The sequence below is a fragment of the Bos javanicus genome, chromosome 14, assembly GCF_032452875.1.
Source record: "Bos javanicus breed banteng chromosome 14, ARS-OSU_banteng_1.0, whole genome shotgun sequence".
NCBI classification, from domain to species: Eukaryota; Metazoa; Chordata; class Mammalia; order Artiodactyla; family Bovidae; genus Bos; species Bos javanicus.
Genome location: NC_083881.1, coordinates 58,004,264 through 58,024,192, shown reverse-complemented (window position 1 = coordinate 58,024,192; position 19,929 = coordinate 58,004,264). Strand labels below are relative to the sequence as shown.

The 19,929-nt window shown below is 35.5% G+C and overlaps 1 protein-coding gene across 13 annotated transcripts in view; it reads left to right on the top strand.

Annotated features, from left to right (window-relative positions):
- The window catches only part of OXR1 (oxidation resistance 1), a 549,175-nt gene that overhangs the window by 504,250 nt on the left and 24,996 nt on the right, over positions 1–19,929 (top strand). For 11 of the 13 annotated variants that reach the window (XM_061439150.1, XM_061439153.1, XM_061439152.1 and 8 more), the window contains 2 exons: positions 1,220–1,388; positions 5,852–6,014. In XM_061439150.1, coding sequence (XP_061295134.1) covers positions 1,220–1,388; positions 5,852–6,014 — 332 coding nt within the window. Of the gene's footprint in view, positions 1–1,219; positions 1,389–5,851; positions 6,015–19,052; positions 19,503–19,929 lie in introns of those variants that run through there. The other 2 variants (XM_061439160.1, XM_061439161.1) reach the window with 2 other exon arrangements.

Genomic DNA, 19,929 nt, shown 5'->3' with positions numbered 1-19,929 from the left:
ATTCACTTGTTATTAACAATTGATATTATTAAGATTGATGTTGTGACGAATGCTGGCATAGATATCTTTATTTGATATGTTTGTGTTTGGTTGTCTTATGTTCTGAAATCTTTGAAAACGATAAAATGTTGCATTCTGGTTGACCCAGTAATTTAGTAGACTGCTCGTATTTTATTGCGTTTGTTTGGGTGCAGGGTTTAATTGGGTTTTCCTTTTATGACATTACTAAAAGGAGAAAGTTTGGTAGATATGTTTAGATAGGTGTTCCTGGATTGCTGCTATTTGGTTTCTTCTTTTTTGTATGTACATATGGAGGGAGGACAAGAAAATTAGTTTTAAGTAGCTAATTTTAAGGAACTTGAGATTCTATATAGGGAAGTATTCAAAGTTTCTGATCTTTTATCATAAAACTATATAATATAAATATATAATGGAATATAATTGTGAGAAGAGTAGTAAAAGTTCATTCTTTTAACCTGATGCAAATGCTGGGGCTCAGATAGATTATGTATCTTGCACAGTGTTACACAGAAAAAAGCCATGACTACTATCCAGATCTCCTGACTATAGCAAAGTGCTTTTTCTTCCATAGTATGCCTCCTTTGTAAGCCAATGTCTAGTTTCCTGAATTGATCCTTATTGTCAGACCTTCAGTGTGTCATATGGCAGCATCTGTGGTTGGAAGGGTTAGAGATAATTCAGGCTTAATAAACTAAACAGATGGCTGAATCTAGCATATTGTTTTTGTCACACCTTCATATGTATGTAAAAGCCTCAGAAACTTTTTTACTGAATTTTTTCTGTAACAACCATATTACAGTAAAACTTTGAAAATTCTGCAAACTTATTTAGATATTGTTCTAGAAAGATGATAGAGAGTATGCAGAATATTGTATATGTATGTGTATGAATAATTACTTTAGTGTGGTTGTTAGAAAAATTTAACCAGAATTTCTGGATCTTCCACATTTTTTCCTAATATCCTTAGATATAATATCAGTTCATAACTCGGGTGTTAGTTTATTAGTCTTGCTATACTTGTCACTTTTGATGGAAAAATATACAAGCTACTTAAGAGAATTCACCTTTCAGTAAAGTAACGTTTTATTCTGTAATTATTTGTCAAAAGTTTAGAGATAAACATTACTTAGTCTAAATTTTTTTTAATTATTCAAACATGGTGTATGGGAATTGAATAAACACTCTATCTCAATTCTAGGTTCTGCACTTTTAAAAGAAAAGAGAAGGCATCGATTGCATAAGTTCTTATGTCTCAGAGTCAGAAAACCTATGAGGAAAACATTTGTATCTCAAGCAAGTGCAACGATGCAGCAGTATGCACAGAGAGATAAGAAACATGAATATTGGTTTGCTGTGCCACAAGAAAGGTAAAACAATAACAACAAAATCTGGAAAACATTGAGATTCCTGGAGTTGAAATTATTTTATATAACAGTTCACACCAGTAGCAAAGTACTGAAATAGTTTATGATTAAAACCTGACATTAAATATGTTCAAAATCAATTAGCTCCTCTTTTATACTCTTTAATTTACCCCACTTTTAATTTTAGTCCCCTTTGTGGTTTAATGCAAAAAATATGAACATATACCTCGTGTTACTAGTAAACAGTCATAGTTAAAATGTTTTAGATCAAGAAGGTTCATTAAAATATTAACTGGTACAGCCCCACCTCAAGGCAGGAAATGATACAATTTCTTTTTTTTTTTTTTTACTTTGTATTTTGTTAACTGGTATAGCCAGTTATCACTGTTGTGATAGTTTCAGGTGAACAGCAAAGGGACTCAGCCATACATATGCATGTATCCATTCTTCCCCAGACTCCCCTCCCGTTCAAGATGCCACATAACACTGAGCAGAGTTCCATGTACTATACAGAAGGTCTGTGTTGGTTATCCATTTTAAATATAGCAGTGTGTACATGTCCATCCCAAACTCCCTGTGTATAATTTCTTTTTTAAAAATTTCATCAAATCCTTTCTATTATAAATGCTTGCTGTATACATAGCATTAAATTAGCTACTAAAAGGATCTGGTCTTCAAATTATTTTTTATACTCACTGCACAGTGAAATTTCTCATATTACGATTGAGCAATATTTGTAAAGGATGTCTGTTATCACTGTATTGTAAATACTGACATTTTAAGTTCACTGTATCATAAATAATGACATTCTAAGTTAAAACTTACATTTATCTATTAAATATATCCAGTAGGATTTAGATAATGGAACAGTTTTCCCTTTATGATTAGATTATACATTTAAACACTACTTGAATGTGCTCTTCTAAAACAGTTAAAATTTGCATCACTACTTTTCTCTTTGAATTTATATTTCAATTATACTTCCTCATAGAATCTTATTATAAAGTAGTATATTTTTATTCCTTTTTACATTTTTTGCAACAAATTGCATATACTTACACATTTATCTGGGGCTTCCCAGGTGGTGCTAGTGTTAAAGAACCCACCTGCCAATGCAGGAGACATGAGATGCTGATTCGATACCGTGGTCAGAAGATCCCCTGGAGAAGGGCATGGCAACCCACTCCAGTATTCTTGCCTGGAGAATCCCCATGGACAGAGGAGCCTGGCAGGCTACAGTCCATACGGTCACAAAGAGTCAGACATGACTAAAGCGACTGAACATGCATGCACTGTGTGTACTGACATTACACATACTAAAAATTTTCTGATTATTCTCAGAAGAGTAAAGGATCTAAGGCTCACCCTACTTGTTAACAAGTTGGCCTGCCTCAGTTTAATGAGTGCTGGCAGAAGAGTCACAACAGCAGTAGTCACAGCTCTAGCACTTGTATGAGTTCTTTGAGCTTCAGTTCCCACTGTTGGGTGTGAAGAAGGCCAAGTGACAGCTGCATGTGCCATGGGTTATGTTAAAGAAGAGGAACCGTAAGTTTAGGGAACCTAAAATTTCTATAATGTACAGTAAGCATGGTTTCCCTTTGATCCAGAGTAAGATACTAATGGGCTTTCCAAGTGGCTCAGTGGTAAAGAATCAATCCATCTGCCAAGCTGGAGACACGTGTTCAATCCCTGGGTCAGGAACATCCCCTTGAGAAGGAAACGGCAGCTCACTTCAGTATTCTTGCCTGGGAAATCCCATGGACAGAGGAGCCTGGTGGGCTACAGTCCATAGGTTCACAGAAGAGTCAGACACAACGTAGCGACTAAACTTCCACCACAAGATACTGAATATTTCTGCCTTCTAAAACCATGCTATGCTTTGTTTTCTGTGCAAACTTACATGAAAAGGTAGTGCTGAACACAGGTACACAGTGCCTCTGCCAGTAAGACATGCAGAAATCCAAGAGAAAATTGTCTTTCAACACCTACATTATTCCAAATATTAATTAAACCCAGAATAACATTTTATCATTAAAATTATTACTAATGAACAGTTGATCAAAGCAACATGAATTATAATTTATCATACATAGCTATTAACACACAAAATGTAAAATACAGGAAATGTCTTAATAAAATAGTTAGGGCTTTCCCCCAATTAGTTTATGTATCCATTGATGAATATTGTTCATTGAAATGATAAGACTCAGTGGCTCAATTCTGCCCCCTCCCTTTTTTCTTTTTCTATAAGTACTAAAAAGCTTTGTTTATAAAAATGTCTATGAAACTGAGAAGTTTTATTATAATGTCAGTCAGTTCTTTAAACGTGTTTCTGTTTATATTCTAAAATTAATCATCTTTCATCAAAATTATTTTTAATAACCATCATTTGAATAGCTTCATTCAGTTTTGTGGAAATTAGTGAATTAGAAACCACCTGATATGCAAAAGGACTTATTACCCAGTTTTTAAAATCTTTCCCTGTCTCAATACCAACTTTAGGCAACCTGGAAGTCTTTATACTGCAAGTTTTTTGACTATAAAGACATGTACCATTGTAAAATTCTGGATGAGTGAGGATGGTACTTTAGTGAAAGCAGAGAAGAAACAATCTGTAAGATACCTTAACCACACTGTTCTCAAGAAGATGAGTAGGAGTGAAGATTACCATATGGAAACGGAAGAGAAAGAGATTGATTCCCTTAGATCTATCTTAAACGTCTGTATACCTCTTGGAAAGGCTTTATATGTTCCTCTGAAGACTTACTTTCAAGAATATAATAATAAAATTCTTTTCTCTCCCACCTCACCTAAATATACAGTACAATCTGTGCGTTCAACAAAATGTGATTAGAATAATTTAAAAATATGCTGTGATTTGCATAATTTATGAGTACATGAAAGGCAAAGAGCCAGAGACTCTGATTTGCCAGTGATACCAAGATGATTACAATGAAATATTCAACCCTATTATATCTTACGATTATAACATATTATATTTATAATTATATATATAATATATATAATCCTATAATTATAACCCTATTATAACATAAGGATTTATTTTTCTCCTTAGTGTTGGCTTTGTTTTAATTTTTGCATGGAATTTTCCATTTTAATATTGACCTTGCACCTTCGCTAATGTTCATTAAAAATTAGTTTTATTAGAATTTTGAACTTTATTGTATTTTAGGATTTTATGAAAAAAATGGCTTCATAGAGACAAATTATCTGAAAGATGATGCTTAACACCTTTTTAAAGCATTAGTTGCCACATAACAAATGACAGTATTAAAAATTTATTTTATTGCAAACAATGTCCAGGACAGTGATTATTGATTGCTATATGTTAGTAGAGAGTTTTTATTTAATATAAATTTATTTATTTTAATTGGAGGCTAATTACTTTACAGTATTGCATTGGTTTTGCCATACATCAACATGAATCCGCCACGGGTGTACACATGTTTCCCCATCCTGAAACCCCCCCTCCCAATTCCCTTCCCATACCATCCCTCTGGGTCATCCCAGTGCACAAGCCCCGAGCATCCTGTATCATGCATCGAACCTGGACTGGTGATTCATTTCACATATGATATTATACATGTTTCAATGTCATTCTCCCAAATCATCCCACCCTCGCCCTCTCCCACAGAGTCCAAAAGACTGTTCTATACATCTGTGTCTCTTTTGCTGTCTCACATACCGGGTTATCATTACCATCTTTCTAATTTCCATATATATGTGTTAGTATACTGTATTGGTGTTTTTCTTTCTGGCTTCCTTCACTCTGTATAATAGGCTCCAGTTTCATCCACCTCATTAGAACCGATTTAAATGTATTCTTTTTAATGGCTGAGTAAAGTAGAGAGTTTTATAATCACTTTTCAGTTATCCATACCAATTAAAGCCAATAAAGCATAGATGTTTGAAATGCACATCTGACCCTTCAGATAATTTTTATTTCAGGGATTTAGGCTTTAGTAAACAAAACTGAAAGAAGGAACATAAAAGTTAAAAATATTAAATTTCTGTTAACCTGGGAAAAACCTGTATAGTGGTCAGGTTTCAAAATAGGTAATTAGAGTAAGTTGTTAGTTGTATTTCAGATAATTAGATCATTGTGTGATTGAGGTTAAAATGGTGAGTTTGGTTTTCCTTCCCATTGTCAAGTTTCCTTCATGAAAAGAAATGTTGCCATGAACAGCATCTGAGCTAGTCAAAACCAGGCTGAAGAAAATCCTAGTGTAGTTAGGAGCTTGACAGAACACAGCCCCAGAAGTTTAAGTTAATGTCTTCTTGGTAGTCGGCTTTGTTTTATTTTTAAATAAAGAATAGTGTATGTAATATTTTGTATATTTTAAGTCTTCAAGTTTTGTGAAGCTGTTTAACAAAAATAATTTTTAAATTCTTGCTAACAACTCAGAATAGCAGATGTATTAATTCATAATCACTCATTCTAACAGGACAGACCACTTGTATGCCTTCTTCATTCAGTGGAGTCCAGAAACATATGCAGAAGATACTGGTGAATATACCAAAGAACCTGGATTTATAGTAGTAAAAAAGATTGAAGAATCTGAAACAAATGAGGATTCTACTAATGAAGCAGCAGCTAGAGAATGGGAGGTAAGGGGGAAAATGTGAAGTTTTCATTTATCTTTTTTCTTTGTATGAATATATAGTTTTAGAGTTGGCAAAGTTCAAGTGATCTTTAAGTGAGTAATATTTTAAAGGTTCACTGTCCTTGTATATATGTGTTTATTGAATAAATCTGATTAGTAACTTTGGTTTATTCATTTCCCTTTTGCTTTAAAATGCTAGAGAAACAACCTATCATCAGCAAAATGCCTTTTATTGAATGAACTTTAGGAATAATCACTGTTATACTAATTTTCATAAAACATTTATTGCAGATCTAATTCACTTTAGTGTTATCTCCTGCATGGAGGAGGCATAGCAGTTATTTAACACATTCATGCAAATTAGCACTCCTTCTAAGCTCGTATCCAAGCATTATCTTGACATGAGTTTAGCAATATGCAAAGAAAATAAGCTGATGCTAATTTTACAAAGTAATGAAAGTTTTATGCTCTTCTCAAATATACTGAGCTTGTATAAATGGTCAAATTGACACTAAACAACTTTTTTTAACCCCTCTTAGATCTATCTTTTAAAATTGTGTATTATGATTTTACATGCTTTGTCATGTGGGATTGATAGAGTGATGTATCTGGTCTTTCTTTTGTTATGGTTCCCTGGATTCACCTCTTCATGCATTAGAAAATACAGAGCAGATGCTAAAATGTGATAATAAACTGAATCAAATTTTGTTATCCATCTGGTGTTGTTCGTGATTGTTTGTGTGATTAATGTGGTGTATATGTACTTAACATGTATAATGATTAAAGGTATACATGGCATGTCTTTTGTTTAAAATGCACACCTGATTTTGTATGTGCCTCAGTCCATTCCGTGTAGTACATTCAGCATCAGTTTCTATTGTGACTACGATATAATGGAGGAATCTCCCTACCAGCTTTCACAATAGCCATGAACTGGAAACAACCTGAATGCCTGTCTGCAGGTTATTGGATAAAAAAAAATTTGGAATATTTATAAAATTCCAAATAATGAAGCAACAAAAAGGTTCTGTTGGTACAACAATGTGGATGAGTCTCACAGAATAAAAGAAGCCAAGCCAGACATGAAAGGACTATATATTATACAATTCCATTTACATAAAATTCAAAAGGGCAAAACTAGTCAAAAGTCCACCAGACTACCTGTTTCTGGGAGTTTAGGGGTTGTCTAGGCTCAGGAGGGAACTTTATAGAGTACTGGAGGTAGTCTGTATTTTATTCTGGGTGATGATTTACTTGGGTGTTGGCATATGCAAAACAATCCCTGTGTATTTACAACTTAGATTTAGAAGACTTTTAAAATTGCCCAGGTGATCAAGGATGTAAACCTATACTAAAGCAGTAACAAACAAAGGTAGAATGGAAAGGGATAAAATAAAGTGTTTTAAAAAGGTATTAACCTAGCTAATAAAACAGGATATAGTGTCAGATGATGGTGAAGTACTAACTTGGGTGGCAAGGTAGATGGCAGTATTTTCAATCAAGTCAGAGAATTGACAGTTTTCTCTCTTTTGAGATTGAAACACTTAATTTTGGAAATAACAGACTTTAGTACCAATTTTTTGAGTATAAACTTTTTATTTAAAAGGGACCATCTTAATTCTTATGGACAACTCTGCAGATTATAATTTCTAAAGAAAAAGTTTTCTCACCTGTTTTCAACTAGAATTGATTCAAATAAAAAGATGATAAAAAAATTGATAAAAAATTAAATTTTAGAAACTTTCTGCTGTGTTATCTAGAAACATTTTGCTGCACTGTCTAATAGAGTAGCCACTAGTGACATGTGGCTATTGAATACTTGAAATGTGGCTAATGCCACTAAGGAACTGAATTTTTAATTGTTTAATTTTGATTAAACATAAAAATCAATACTTGATTCAGTATTGGATGACTTTTAGATATGTTTTGAACAACTTAGATATATGAATTATTTTAAACTATAAATTTCATAAAATCTCAATATGATCTCATAAATAAGATCAGGTATTTCCTGTGAAAATCTGGTATCTGCATTCAGATGTAGTTAAATATGCTAATTCCTGTAAATACAATAGCCCCTCACTGCTTGTACACAGCTGTTGAGCAAGGAAATATGGCTAGTCCAAATAGAGATAATCTGTAAATATAAAAAATATGCTGGTTTCTAAAGATTCAGAACTGAAAGAAAAAAATGTAAGATATCATTAAATCTTACATTCATTATGTTGAAATGATAATGTTTTGGATATATTGGATTAAGTAAATATATTAAAATTGATTTAACTTTTTTTTTTAATGTGGCCACTAGAAAATTTATAATTGCATATGTCTTGCGTTGTATTTCTCTTGTACAGTATTGGTCTAGTGCCTGATAGCTACCAAGTACATAAAAAGCTGCTGTTTTTTGTTTTTTTTTTTTCCCCATCAAAAGTCTGTTCTTTACCTTAGAGTTCACTCTTGGTGCTGTACATTCTATGGGTTTGAGCAAATGTAAGAAAACATAAAAAGTATTTTAAATGTTTAAAGGATGTTTTAAAAGGGAATTTGAGGTGAATGAACCTCATGCCTGTTACACAGAGTGAAGTAAGTCAGAGAAAAACAAAATGTTATATATTAATGCATACATATAGATTCTAGAAAAATGGTACTGATGAACCCACTTGCCTACTTGCAGGGCAGGCGTAGAGAACCTACTTGTGGACACAGCAGGGGAAGGATAAGGTGGGACAAATGGAGAGAGTAACATTACATACATACACTGTCATGTGCAAATCAGATAGCTAGTGGGAAGTTGCTGTATAACACAGGGAGCTCGACCCAGTCGTCTCTGACAAATTATAGGGGCAGGAGGGAAGTTTAGGAGAGAGGGGATATATGTATACTTATGGCTGATCCCCAGTTTTGTATGACAGAAACCAACACGACATTGTAAAGCAATCATCCTCTAAATAAAGATCAATTTTAAAAAGGAAATTTGACTAGAGAACATACATAAAATAAGAAAAACTCAAAATTTCTACCTAGGTGTAGAGAATAGGTGACTTAGAATTTAAGATGAATTTGTTATGAATTTATTTCATGCTGACATGAAATTTGTACATTGGGGAACGTTTGCCTATGATAAACTTACCTTCTCAACTTCTTTTCTGTTCTCCCTTCCTATTCCCCTTTACCTTCCCCCTACCTATGTAAGTACCATGAGGGCAGGGTTTTATGGGTTTCATACACTGTTCTATCTGCTGAGCAGTGCAGATTATATGACAGTGCAGTCATATAATTAACCCTTTGTAAATACAGCATTAGTGAATACATTTGGACATAGATTAAAATAAATAATAAATATAACTTGTACTTGTTAACAGTTGGTCTAAAATAAGTTCTTATGTCACTTGTAGTAAATATTTTATCATAAAGCCATAGACTCTTAGAGTTGAAATTAACTGACAGTTCAGCCTCTCTCATTTTACATCATTCTTGATTATACTCTAGCATATTTAGTGATAGGGAACTTACTACCTCAAAGGGCAGTAAGAGGTGAGGGCCACAGAAACCTACCTTTGCTAGCAAAGAGAAAAGATAATTGTATTTTAAGATTGTTAGCAGTAATAACCCTTTATGATACATCAGAACTAAGATTTCTGAATACTTGGAGAAAAAATCTAAGAAATACTACATGTGTAACTCAAGATGTGTGTTGGATTAATGTTATTTAATATGTACACTTTATTCAAATTTAGTTGTTAGTATAAATACAGTTAGCATAATATATCAGCTTACCTCACCATTGTTTCTTTTTTAACCATACTGTCTTGAGTATCTTAAGAATAAATTCTTCTGCTGTTGGTAATTCAGTAGCCCTACCTTGCAGCTGAAGTAGAACAATTTCTACAATTGGTAGAGTCTTCTCTGTTTTTCTTCAGTACTCAGTTCCAGAAATCAGTAAAGCATGTATACTGAGGAAACTGTATTATGTGGGCTTTTGCAATTTTGTGAGAAATATTCCTTTTTCATGGGGATTGTTTTTATGAATTTTCATTGAAAACACACTAATGGCATTTCAACAGTGTAAGGAAGATCCTGAGGTGAAGGTGGGAAAAGATACCTGTTGACCTCTTATTACTTGCTGATGATTGTGCTTTTATTTGATTAATACATACATAAAGAGATTAACAGTATCGTGAATTTGCATGTACCACTCAGCTTTATCAACTCATTTCATTTATAATCCTTTTCTACAGTTCTTCACATTTCTTCACAGGTGATAAAAATGTTTAAAATACACATAATATGAGTGTATTTTTACAATTTGCTGTTTGAGTCATCATCCCAGCATGTGGCATATAGTTCTGTGACCAGGGATGGAACCTGGGCCCCCTGCATTGGAAGCACAGAGTTTTAGCCACTGGGCCACCACAGAAATCCCAAAGCCTGTTTCATTTTTAAGATTCATGTGAATTTTGCATTATCATAATTCATCTGATATACATTAAAAAAACCTTTTAAAATTCCTGATCATGAAGTAAAAGTGATGCTACAGTAGTGAAGAAAATTATTCTGGTTTACTTTTCACTTCTCACACTTGCCTAATTATTGACAAAAATATCTTACATTGAGTTTTTGATTTCTAATATGACTTCTCCATTTTTATGTGCTTGACATTACTCACATTTTCTCAAACGATCCAAGCTTTCATTTAAGTAAAAATATAAAGGTGGCACTAGTGGTAAAGAACCTTCTTGCCAGTGCAGGAGACACAGGAGATATGGTTCAATCCCTGGGTCGGGAAGATCCCCTGGAGGAGGGTGTGGCAACCCACTCCAGTATTCTTGCCTGGAGAATCCCATGGACAGAGGAGCCTGGTGGGCCATGGTCCATAGGGTCACAGAGTCAAACATGACTGATGTGACTTAGCACATATGCATAGATGTAAATTTATTGGTTACTTATCAAATAAACCTGTACAAAGGTTTTGTAATTATGTCAAATATTTTAGAATTTGCTTTCTGATGTAATTTTGTAAATCATTTATAGGATTTTCCCATTTTGACATTAATTTTTAGTGGTTAATTTTATAAACATTTTAAAATATTTAACCTAACTGTAGCAATTTAGGCTGTAAAATTTATTATATCTTCAGTGATTTGGTTTTCCACCTGGATGTGATAATTACCATGTGGAATCAGTTCTGTTTTCTTATTTGTCATTAAGTTATTGCTATGGTGTTTTATTACATTTCTCAGAGAAGACTTAACAGTTTCATATTGTTGAACTTTAAGAACCAACAGTTTCAGGACTGGTTAGTATTTTACTTCTTAAGCTACCAGACAATGAGTATTCTGGTGTTCATTTTCTTAAGGACATGGTTTGTGTGTGTGTGTGTTTAATTAAAGTAGCAAGTAGTGCCAAAATTAAAACTGAGTCAATATGTAAAACAAAGCAAAATTCCTGATCTCTTCTCAGTCTAGTCAGCAAAATCCATACAGAATTGATTTTGTTCAAAATAAAAGTAGTCTCTATCTCTGAGTCACTAAATAGAGGTCACATTTATCACATAAAAGTAATTAAAATGAATATACTTTTGTAAACAAATTGAATCACATAGGATTATAAATCATAACACCAAAAGAAATTCAGTAAATCTGAAACTTTTGTAAATCAAAAACATTAAAAACATGAGTTACACAAATTGTCTTGTGTAATATTTCCATATTGATTATTTTTAGACTTCTTTATTGAGGTATGATTGATATACAAAAAACTGTTCATATTTAATATATACAACTTGAGTTTGGAGACAAATATACATCCATGCAAAATTCAGGCTTAAATTGAAGAAAGTAGGGAAAACAACTAGACCTTTCAGGTATGACCTAAAGCACATCACATAACAATTACACAGTGAGGGTGACAAGTAGATTCAAAGGATTAAATCTGCTAGACAGAGTGCCTGAAAAACTATAAATGGAGGTTCATAACATTGTACAGAAGGCAGCCGAAACCATCCCTAAGGAAAAGAAATGCAAGAAAGAATAGTGGTTTTCTGAGGAGGCATTATAAATAGCTGAGAAAAGAAGAGAAGTGAAAGGAAAAGGGTAAAGGGAAAGATATCTGAATACAGGGTTCCAGAGAATAGCAGGGAGAGAGAAGACAGCCTTAAGTGAACAATGCAAAGAAATAGAGGAAAACAATAGAATGGGAAAGACTAGAGAATCTCTTCAAGAAAATTGGAAATACCAAGGGAACATTTCATGCAAAGATGGTCATAATAAAGGACAGAAACAGCAAGAATCTAACAGAAGCAGAAAAGATGATGAAGAGATGGCAAGGAAACACAGAACTATACAAAAAGGTCTTTATGACCTTGATAACCATGATGGTGTGGTCACTCACCTAGATCCAGACTTCTAGAGTATGAAGTCAAGTGGGTGTTATGAAGCATTACTATGAACAAAGCTAGTGGAGGTGATAGAATTCCAGCTGAACTATTTCAAGTCTTAAAAGATGAAGCTGTTAAAGTGCTGTACTCATTATGCCAGCAGATTTGGAAAACTCAGCAGTGGCCACAAGCCTGGAAAAGGTCCATTCATTCCAATCCCAAGGAAAGGCATCACCAAAGAATATTCAAATTACTGTACAATTGGACTCTTTTAACATGCCAGCAAGATTATGCTCAAAATCTTTCAAGCTAGACTTCAACAGTACATAAACAGAACTTCCAGTCGTACAAGCTGGATTTAGAAAAGGCAAACGAACCAGAGCAAATTGCCAACATCTGTTGGATCATGAGAAAAGCATCTACTTCTGCTTCATTGACTACACCAAAGCCTTTGACTTGAGGATCACAGCAAACTGGAAAATTCTTAAAGAGATGGGAATACCAGGCCACCTTACCTGCCTCCTGAGAAACCTGTACGCAGATCAAGAAAAATCAGAGTGAAAGTGGCTCAGTTATGTCTGACTCTTTGGGACCCCATGGACTACACAGTCCATGGAATTCTCTAGGCCAGAATACTGGAGTGGGTAGCCTTTCCCTTCCCCAGGGGATCTTCCCAACCCAGGGATTGAACCCAAATCTCCCACATTGCAGGCGAATTCTTTACCAGCTGCGCCACAAGGGAAGCCCAAGAATACTGCAGTGGTAGCCTATCCCTTCTCCAGTGGATTTTCCTGACCCAGGAATTGAACCGGGGTCTCCTGCAATGCAGGCAGATTCTTTACGAACTGAGCTATGAGGAAAGCCCTAAGCAGCATTTAGAACCAGACATAGAACAACTAATTAGTTCAAAATTGGAAAAGGAGAATGTATATAGCCACCCTGCTTGTGTCACTTATATGCAGAGTACAGCATGCGAAATGCCGGACTGGATGAAGCACAAGCTGGAATCAAAATTTCTAGGAAAAATATGAATAACCTCAGATAGGCAGATGACATCACCCTTATGGCAGAAAGCAAGGAGGAACTAAAGAGCCTCTTGATGAAGGTGAAAGAGGAGAGTGAAAAGCTGACTTAAAACTCAAAATTCAAAAAACTAAGATCATTATCCAGTCCTATCACTTACTGCAAATAGATGGGGGAAAAGCGAAGACAGTAACAGATTTTATTTTCTTGGACTCCAAAATCATGGTGGACAGTGATTACAGCCACAAAATTAAAAGACACTTGCTCCTTGGAAAAAAAGTTATGACAAACCTAGACAGCATATTAAAAAGCAGAGATATCACTTTGCCAACAAAGGTCTGTCTGGTCATAGCTCTATAGTTTTTCCAATATTCATGTGTGGATGTGAGAGACCGTAAAGAAGGCTGAGCCTGGAAGAATTGATGCTTTTGAACTGTGGTGCTGAGGAAGACTCTTGAGAGTCCCTTGGACTACAAGGAGATCAAACCAGTCAATGCTACAGGAAGTCAGTCCTGAATATTCATTGGAAGGACTGATGCTAAAGCTGAAACTCCAATACTTTGGCCACCTGATGCAAAGAACAGACTCATTGGAAAAGACCCTGATGCTGAGTAAGATGGAGGGCAAGAGAAGGAAGTGACAGAGCACTAGATGGTTGGATGGCATCCCCCATTCAGTGGACATGAGTTTGAGCAAACTCCAGAAGATGGTGAAGGACGGGGAAGCCTGGCATGCTGCAGTTCATGGGGTTGCAAAGAGTCGGACACGACTGAACAACTGAACAACAAATACACCCATGTAGGCATCACCACAACCTTTACCATAAACATTGGCCATCTCCAGAAGTTTCTCATCTCTTATTATTTTGTAATAACACAACATAAAATTAACCTTCTTAGCAAATTTTGAAGTATATGTTTAGTACTGTGCTGTAGAGTAGGTCTCTGGTTCTAGGCTATTAAATGTTTTCATATTAGCTTTTAGCATGCAAGAGTAATTATGGTCTGTTTTAACTATTACTAATATTAGCTGTGGATGTTAACTATCTCTGGAAAGTTTTGAACAGTGCTTTGCTTTCTTTATTAATATTCGTCCTCAGCTGGTAGCCAAAAGCTGTAGGCTGTAAAATTTCCATTAAAAATCCAAAATGTTACTTAATTTATATTGTGAGAAGGGATGAATAATGAATGACTGTTTTATGATTTTAAAATTAAAATATGTTTTTTAAAAGTGCTTCATTTTTATAGTCTGTCATTTTACTTTTGTAATGCTAAATTGATATCTCCTTCAAGCTCTGGGGTATCTAGCAAAATTTAAATGACCTGGCATTACGTTTTCTGAGTAATATGAAAAAAGAAGGGATAGAAAGGAGATTTACTGAGCTCATTTTATGTATGCTAGGTAGGTATTACATTCATTAATTAGGAAGCATTTGGCTTCAAGAAATAAAAAATCACACTTAAAATAGCTTAGACCAGTTGGTTTTTCTTTTTTAATTGAGGTGTAAATGACATATAACTTATTAGTGTCAGGTGTATCACATTATGACTTCACATTTGCACATATTATGAAATGGTCACCACAGTAAATCTAGTTAATACATACTTAAAATTTTGTGATAAAATATTTTTAAAATCTACTCTCTTCAGTTCAGTTCAGTTCAGTTACTCAGTCGTGTCCGACTCTTTGTGACCCCATGAACCACAGCATGCCAGGCCTCCCTGTCCATCACCAACTCCCGGAGCCCACCCAAACCCATGTCCATTGAGTTGATGATGCCATCCAACCATCTCAGCCTCTGTCATCCCCCTCTCCTCCTGCCCTCAATCTTTCCCAGCATCAGGGTCTTTTCAAATGAGTCAGCTCTCCGCATCAGGTGGCCAAAATATTGGAGTTTCAGCTTCAACATCATTCCTTCCAAAGAACACCCAGGACTGATATCCTTTAGAATGGACTGGTTGGATCTCCTTGCAGTCCAAGGGACTCTCAAGAGTCTTTTCCAACACCACAGTTCAAAAGCATCAGTTCTTCAGCACTCAGCCTTCTTTATAGTCCAACTCACATCCATACATGACTACTGGAAAAACCATAGCCTTGACTAGACGGGATCTTTGTAGACAAAGTAACATCTCTGCTTTTGAAGATGCTATCTAGGTTGGTCATAACTTTCCTTCCAAGGAGTAAGCGTCTTTTAATTTCATGGCTGCAGTCAGCATCTGCAGTGATTTTGGAGCCCAGAAAAATAAAGTCAGCCACTGTTTCCACTGTTTCCCCATCTATTTGCCATGAAGTGATGGGACCGGATGGCATGATCTTCATTTTCTGAATGTTGAGCTTTAAGCCAACTTTTTCACTCTCCTCTTTCACTTTCATCAAGAGGCTCTTTAGTTCTTCTTTACTTTCTGCCATAAGGCTGATGTCATCTACTCTCTTAGCAACTTTCAAATATGTGTTGCAGTATTAACCATAGTCTCCATGTTGACTATACAGTTCTTATGACCTATTTATATTTTATAATTTGGCCCCCTTCATTCATTTTGCCCACCCCAGCATCCCCTCAGTGGCAACCACCAGTCTGTTCTCTTGTATCTATGAACTTCATTCTTTGTTTTAAATTCCACATATACATGAAGTCTGTGGTATTTATCTTTATTTGAATGTTTCACTTAGCTAATGAACTCAAGGTCCAGCCAATACTGTCTCAAATGATGAGGTTTCAGTCTTTATTTTGGCTAAGTAGTATTCCATTGCATATGTGTACCACATTTTCTTTATCCATTCATTGATGGACACTTAGGTTGTTTCCATATCCTTGTTCAGTCACTTAAGTCTACTCTTCGGGACCCCATGACCTGCAGCATGCCAGGCGGCTCTGTCCTCCACTGTCTCCTGGAGTTTGCCCAGACTCATGTCCATTGAGTAATGGATGCCATCTCATCCTCTGCCACCCACTTCTCCTCTTGCCTTTAATCCTTCCCGTATCTTTTCCCTTATCTTAGTTATTATAAATAATGCTGCAGTGATTATGGTGGTACATACATCTTTTTTAAAAATTAGTTTTCATTCTTCAGATAAATAACCAGGAGTGGAATTGCTGGATCGTATAATAGTTCTATTTTTAATTTTTTTAAGAACCTCCATATACTGTTTTTCGTAGTAGCTATACCAGTTTATCGATACAATCCAATCCCACCAATAGTGCACAAGGGGGGGTCTCCGTTTTCTTCATATTTTCTCCTATGTTTCTTATATCTTGTTTTTTTGATAATAGCCATTCTAACTGGTGTGACATGATAGTTCATTGTGGTTTAATTGTTTTTCAAAGTATAGTCCCCAGACCAGCAGCAGCAGTAGTATCTAGGAATTGTTTAAAAAGTTAAGGAAATTCACTGGTGGTCTAGTGGTTGGGATTCTGTGCTCTCCCTGCTGAGGACCCAGGTTCAGTCCTTGGTGCTGCTGCTGCTAAGTCACTTCAGTCGTGTCTGACTCTGTGTGACAGCATAGACGGCAGCCACCAGGCTCCCCTGTCCCTGGGATTCTCCAGGCAAGAACACTGGAGTGGGTTGCCATTTCCTTCTCCAATGCATTAAAGTGAAAAGTGAAAGTGAAGTCGCTCAGTTGTGTCCGACTCTTAGCGACCCCATGGACTGCAGCCTACCAGGCTCCTCCATCCATGGGATTTTCCAGGCGAAGTACTGGAGTGGGGTGCCATTGCCTTCTCCGTCAGTCCTTGGTAGGGGAGCTAAAATCCCATAAGCTGTGGCACACCATAAAATTAAAAAGTCCATTCTCAGGCTCCACTGCAGTCTACTTATCAGAAACTGGTTTTGGAGCCCAGTGTTCTGTTTTAACAAATGTTGCAAGTGATTCTGACATAGCTAAAATTTTGGAGCCACTGGTTTAGATCTTTAAGAGCCCATCCTGTCTCGACATGAAGCCAGTTTTCTCAGAAACATATGGCCGAAAGATACCTTAACAAAATCAAAGCTGTATTAGGAAGAAGGTGTGAGGATGTATACTAAGACAAAATAGGCTATCCTATGCATGGTGTGTGTGTATATATATGTTTTATATATATATATATATGTATGTATGTATGTATGTACGTATGTATTTTAACCAGCTAGACAGCATATTAAAAAGCAGAGATGTTACTTTGCCAACGAAGGTCCGTCTAGTCAAAACTATGGTTTTTCCAGTAGTCATGTATGAATATGGTAGTTGGACTATAAAGAAAGCTGAGCGCCGAAGAATTGATGCTTTTGAACATTGGTGTTGGAGAATACTCTTGAGAGTCCCTTGGACTGCAAGGAGATCCAACCAGTCCATCCTGAAAGAAATCAGTCCTGAATATTCATTGGAAGGACTGATGCTGAAGCTGCAACTCCAGTACTTTGGCCACCTGATGGGAAGAACTGACTCATTTGAAAAGACCCTGATGCTGGGAAAGATTGAAGGTGGGAGGAGAAGGGGACAACAGAGGATGAGATGGTTGGATGGCATCACCGACTCAATGGACGTGAGGTCAAGTAAACTCTGGGAGTTGGTGATGGACAGTGAGGCTTGGCGTGCTGTGGTCCATGGGGTCACAAAGAGTCAGACACTACTGAGGGACTGAACTGAACTGATGCATGGTGTGTGTGTGTGTATATATATTTTTTAAAATCTCATTTAAACCACGTTTTGGTGTGCATATTTTTAGTTATAGAAATTCTGACTGGAAGTAATGATAGGTTTTCAAAATAGCATCCCACTACCACCAAATTATTTAATGTTTGTTTTATGTGTGAGGCAGTGCAGGGATGGGAGTTGGTGACCACAGTTCACTGTATATGTAAGAGGACTCTGTATTGTACAGATGGTGTAGAGATGGTTATAGTGTGTCTATGAGGGGTTGTGGGAGAGAGATCTTAGGGTAAGTGTGATGTAGAGCTGGTTGGGAAGATACAGGTGTGGCTGGTGTGAGTGGCAGGGTGGATGTTCATCAGAGGTGTACTGTGTCCTATGCATGCACATCCTGGGATGTGGAGAAAGGAGATGTGTGGGTGTGGGTATGGTACAGTGCGTATACTAGAAAAGTGGTTGTGTACGTGTGAAGGGCGGCCTTGTGTGCACAGCTTTGTGTGTACACACAGCAAGGTAAAGGGGGAAGAACAGGTTTAATTTAAAATGGAAGAAATATTCAGTGTATCATTATGATACATTCAGTGTATTATTTACCTCTAGCTAAAAGTCAGGTAATTTAGATATTTTTTGTTTATAGTCATAATAATAATCTTAAAAATTGAGTTACATTCAGGATACCCCTTGTTAGTGAAGTATATACCTAGGCATAATAGATAATAATTACTTTTTCAAGAAACTAAGTGTTAGGAAACGCAGTTTAAAAATGGGCTGTGTAATACTCAGAGGAATTTTCAGGTCACACTGAATATTTGTATAAGATTTATTTGTAGTAGATTGGCTTCGTTTTTATAGTCACTCTGAAAGTTTGAAGGGTCCTCAAAGGATATTTTAATGCTTAAAAATACATAAAAGATGAAATGTTATAAGGATTCTTAGACATAAATAAGGCACAATTTTATGACTGTAGAAACAGATAATAAAATGTTAATTGAAGTCATTTGTGTACTTTGGAAGGGATTCTGGAAACTGTACTGATTCCTTTTTTTATGACTGAGGTATTTTTAGTGTATTTCTTAATGTACTGGTGTTTGGAAATACATGCTCTGTATCTTTAAACCTTTGAGTCCTTTCTTTGCACATTTGGGTACAGTGCAACCAAACTTAAACATGGGAAATCCTCTCTTCCCTCCCCAACTTAACAGTCTCCACTCAGGACTATCTTTGCAATGGATACTACTTAGTGATTAGCTCTCTGTCTTGTCAATCAAATCGTTGTCTCCAGCAAACTGTTTTGTCATTGTAGTAGGGCTCTTGTGCTGGAAATGGATCTTTGACAGAGGAAGAATGCTTTTTAAAACAGTTCTTAGGAGATGATGTAACTTAATTTGTCCTGGAAACGAAATGTCTCGTCTCTGGTATGGGAAAAAAGGGAAAAGGCATCAACCAATTAATCAAAAATATACTCTGGTAAATCTTAGTCAATGATTTCAATTTCTGTATTTACTAGTCTTTTTATGGTGACATTCTGCAGAATTATGCAATTTTAAATTTTAAACATAAAGAATACTTACAGAATTCAAAATTGTATGATTGTGAAAAAGTACCTTCAAGTTATTTCTGCTAATCCTAAATATCTTCAAAAGGAAATAAGTAAGGGACTATGATTTTGGTTTGTCAAAGTGTTTTGGTTTTCCTGTTTTGCATCAGCAGGAAGTTATAGAATTTTTATTACTGTCTTAATTTTCAAGTTAAGCTTTGTAGGAAAATACTCAGAATTTTGTTTTCCTTAAAAATGAGTAAATTTTTGTTTTGCTTAAAAATAAGTAGACCCTTCTTAATGAATTTCTATTTTATTGATTGGATCCCAATCCAAATACATTTATAATTTAGTGTA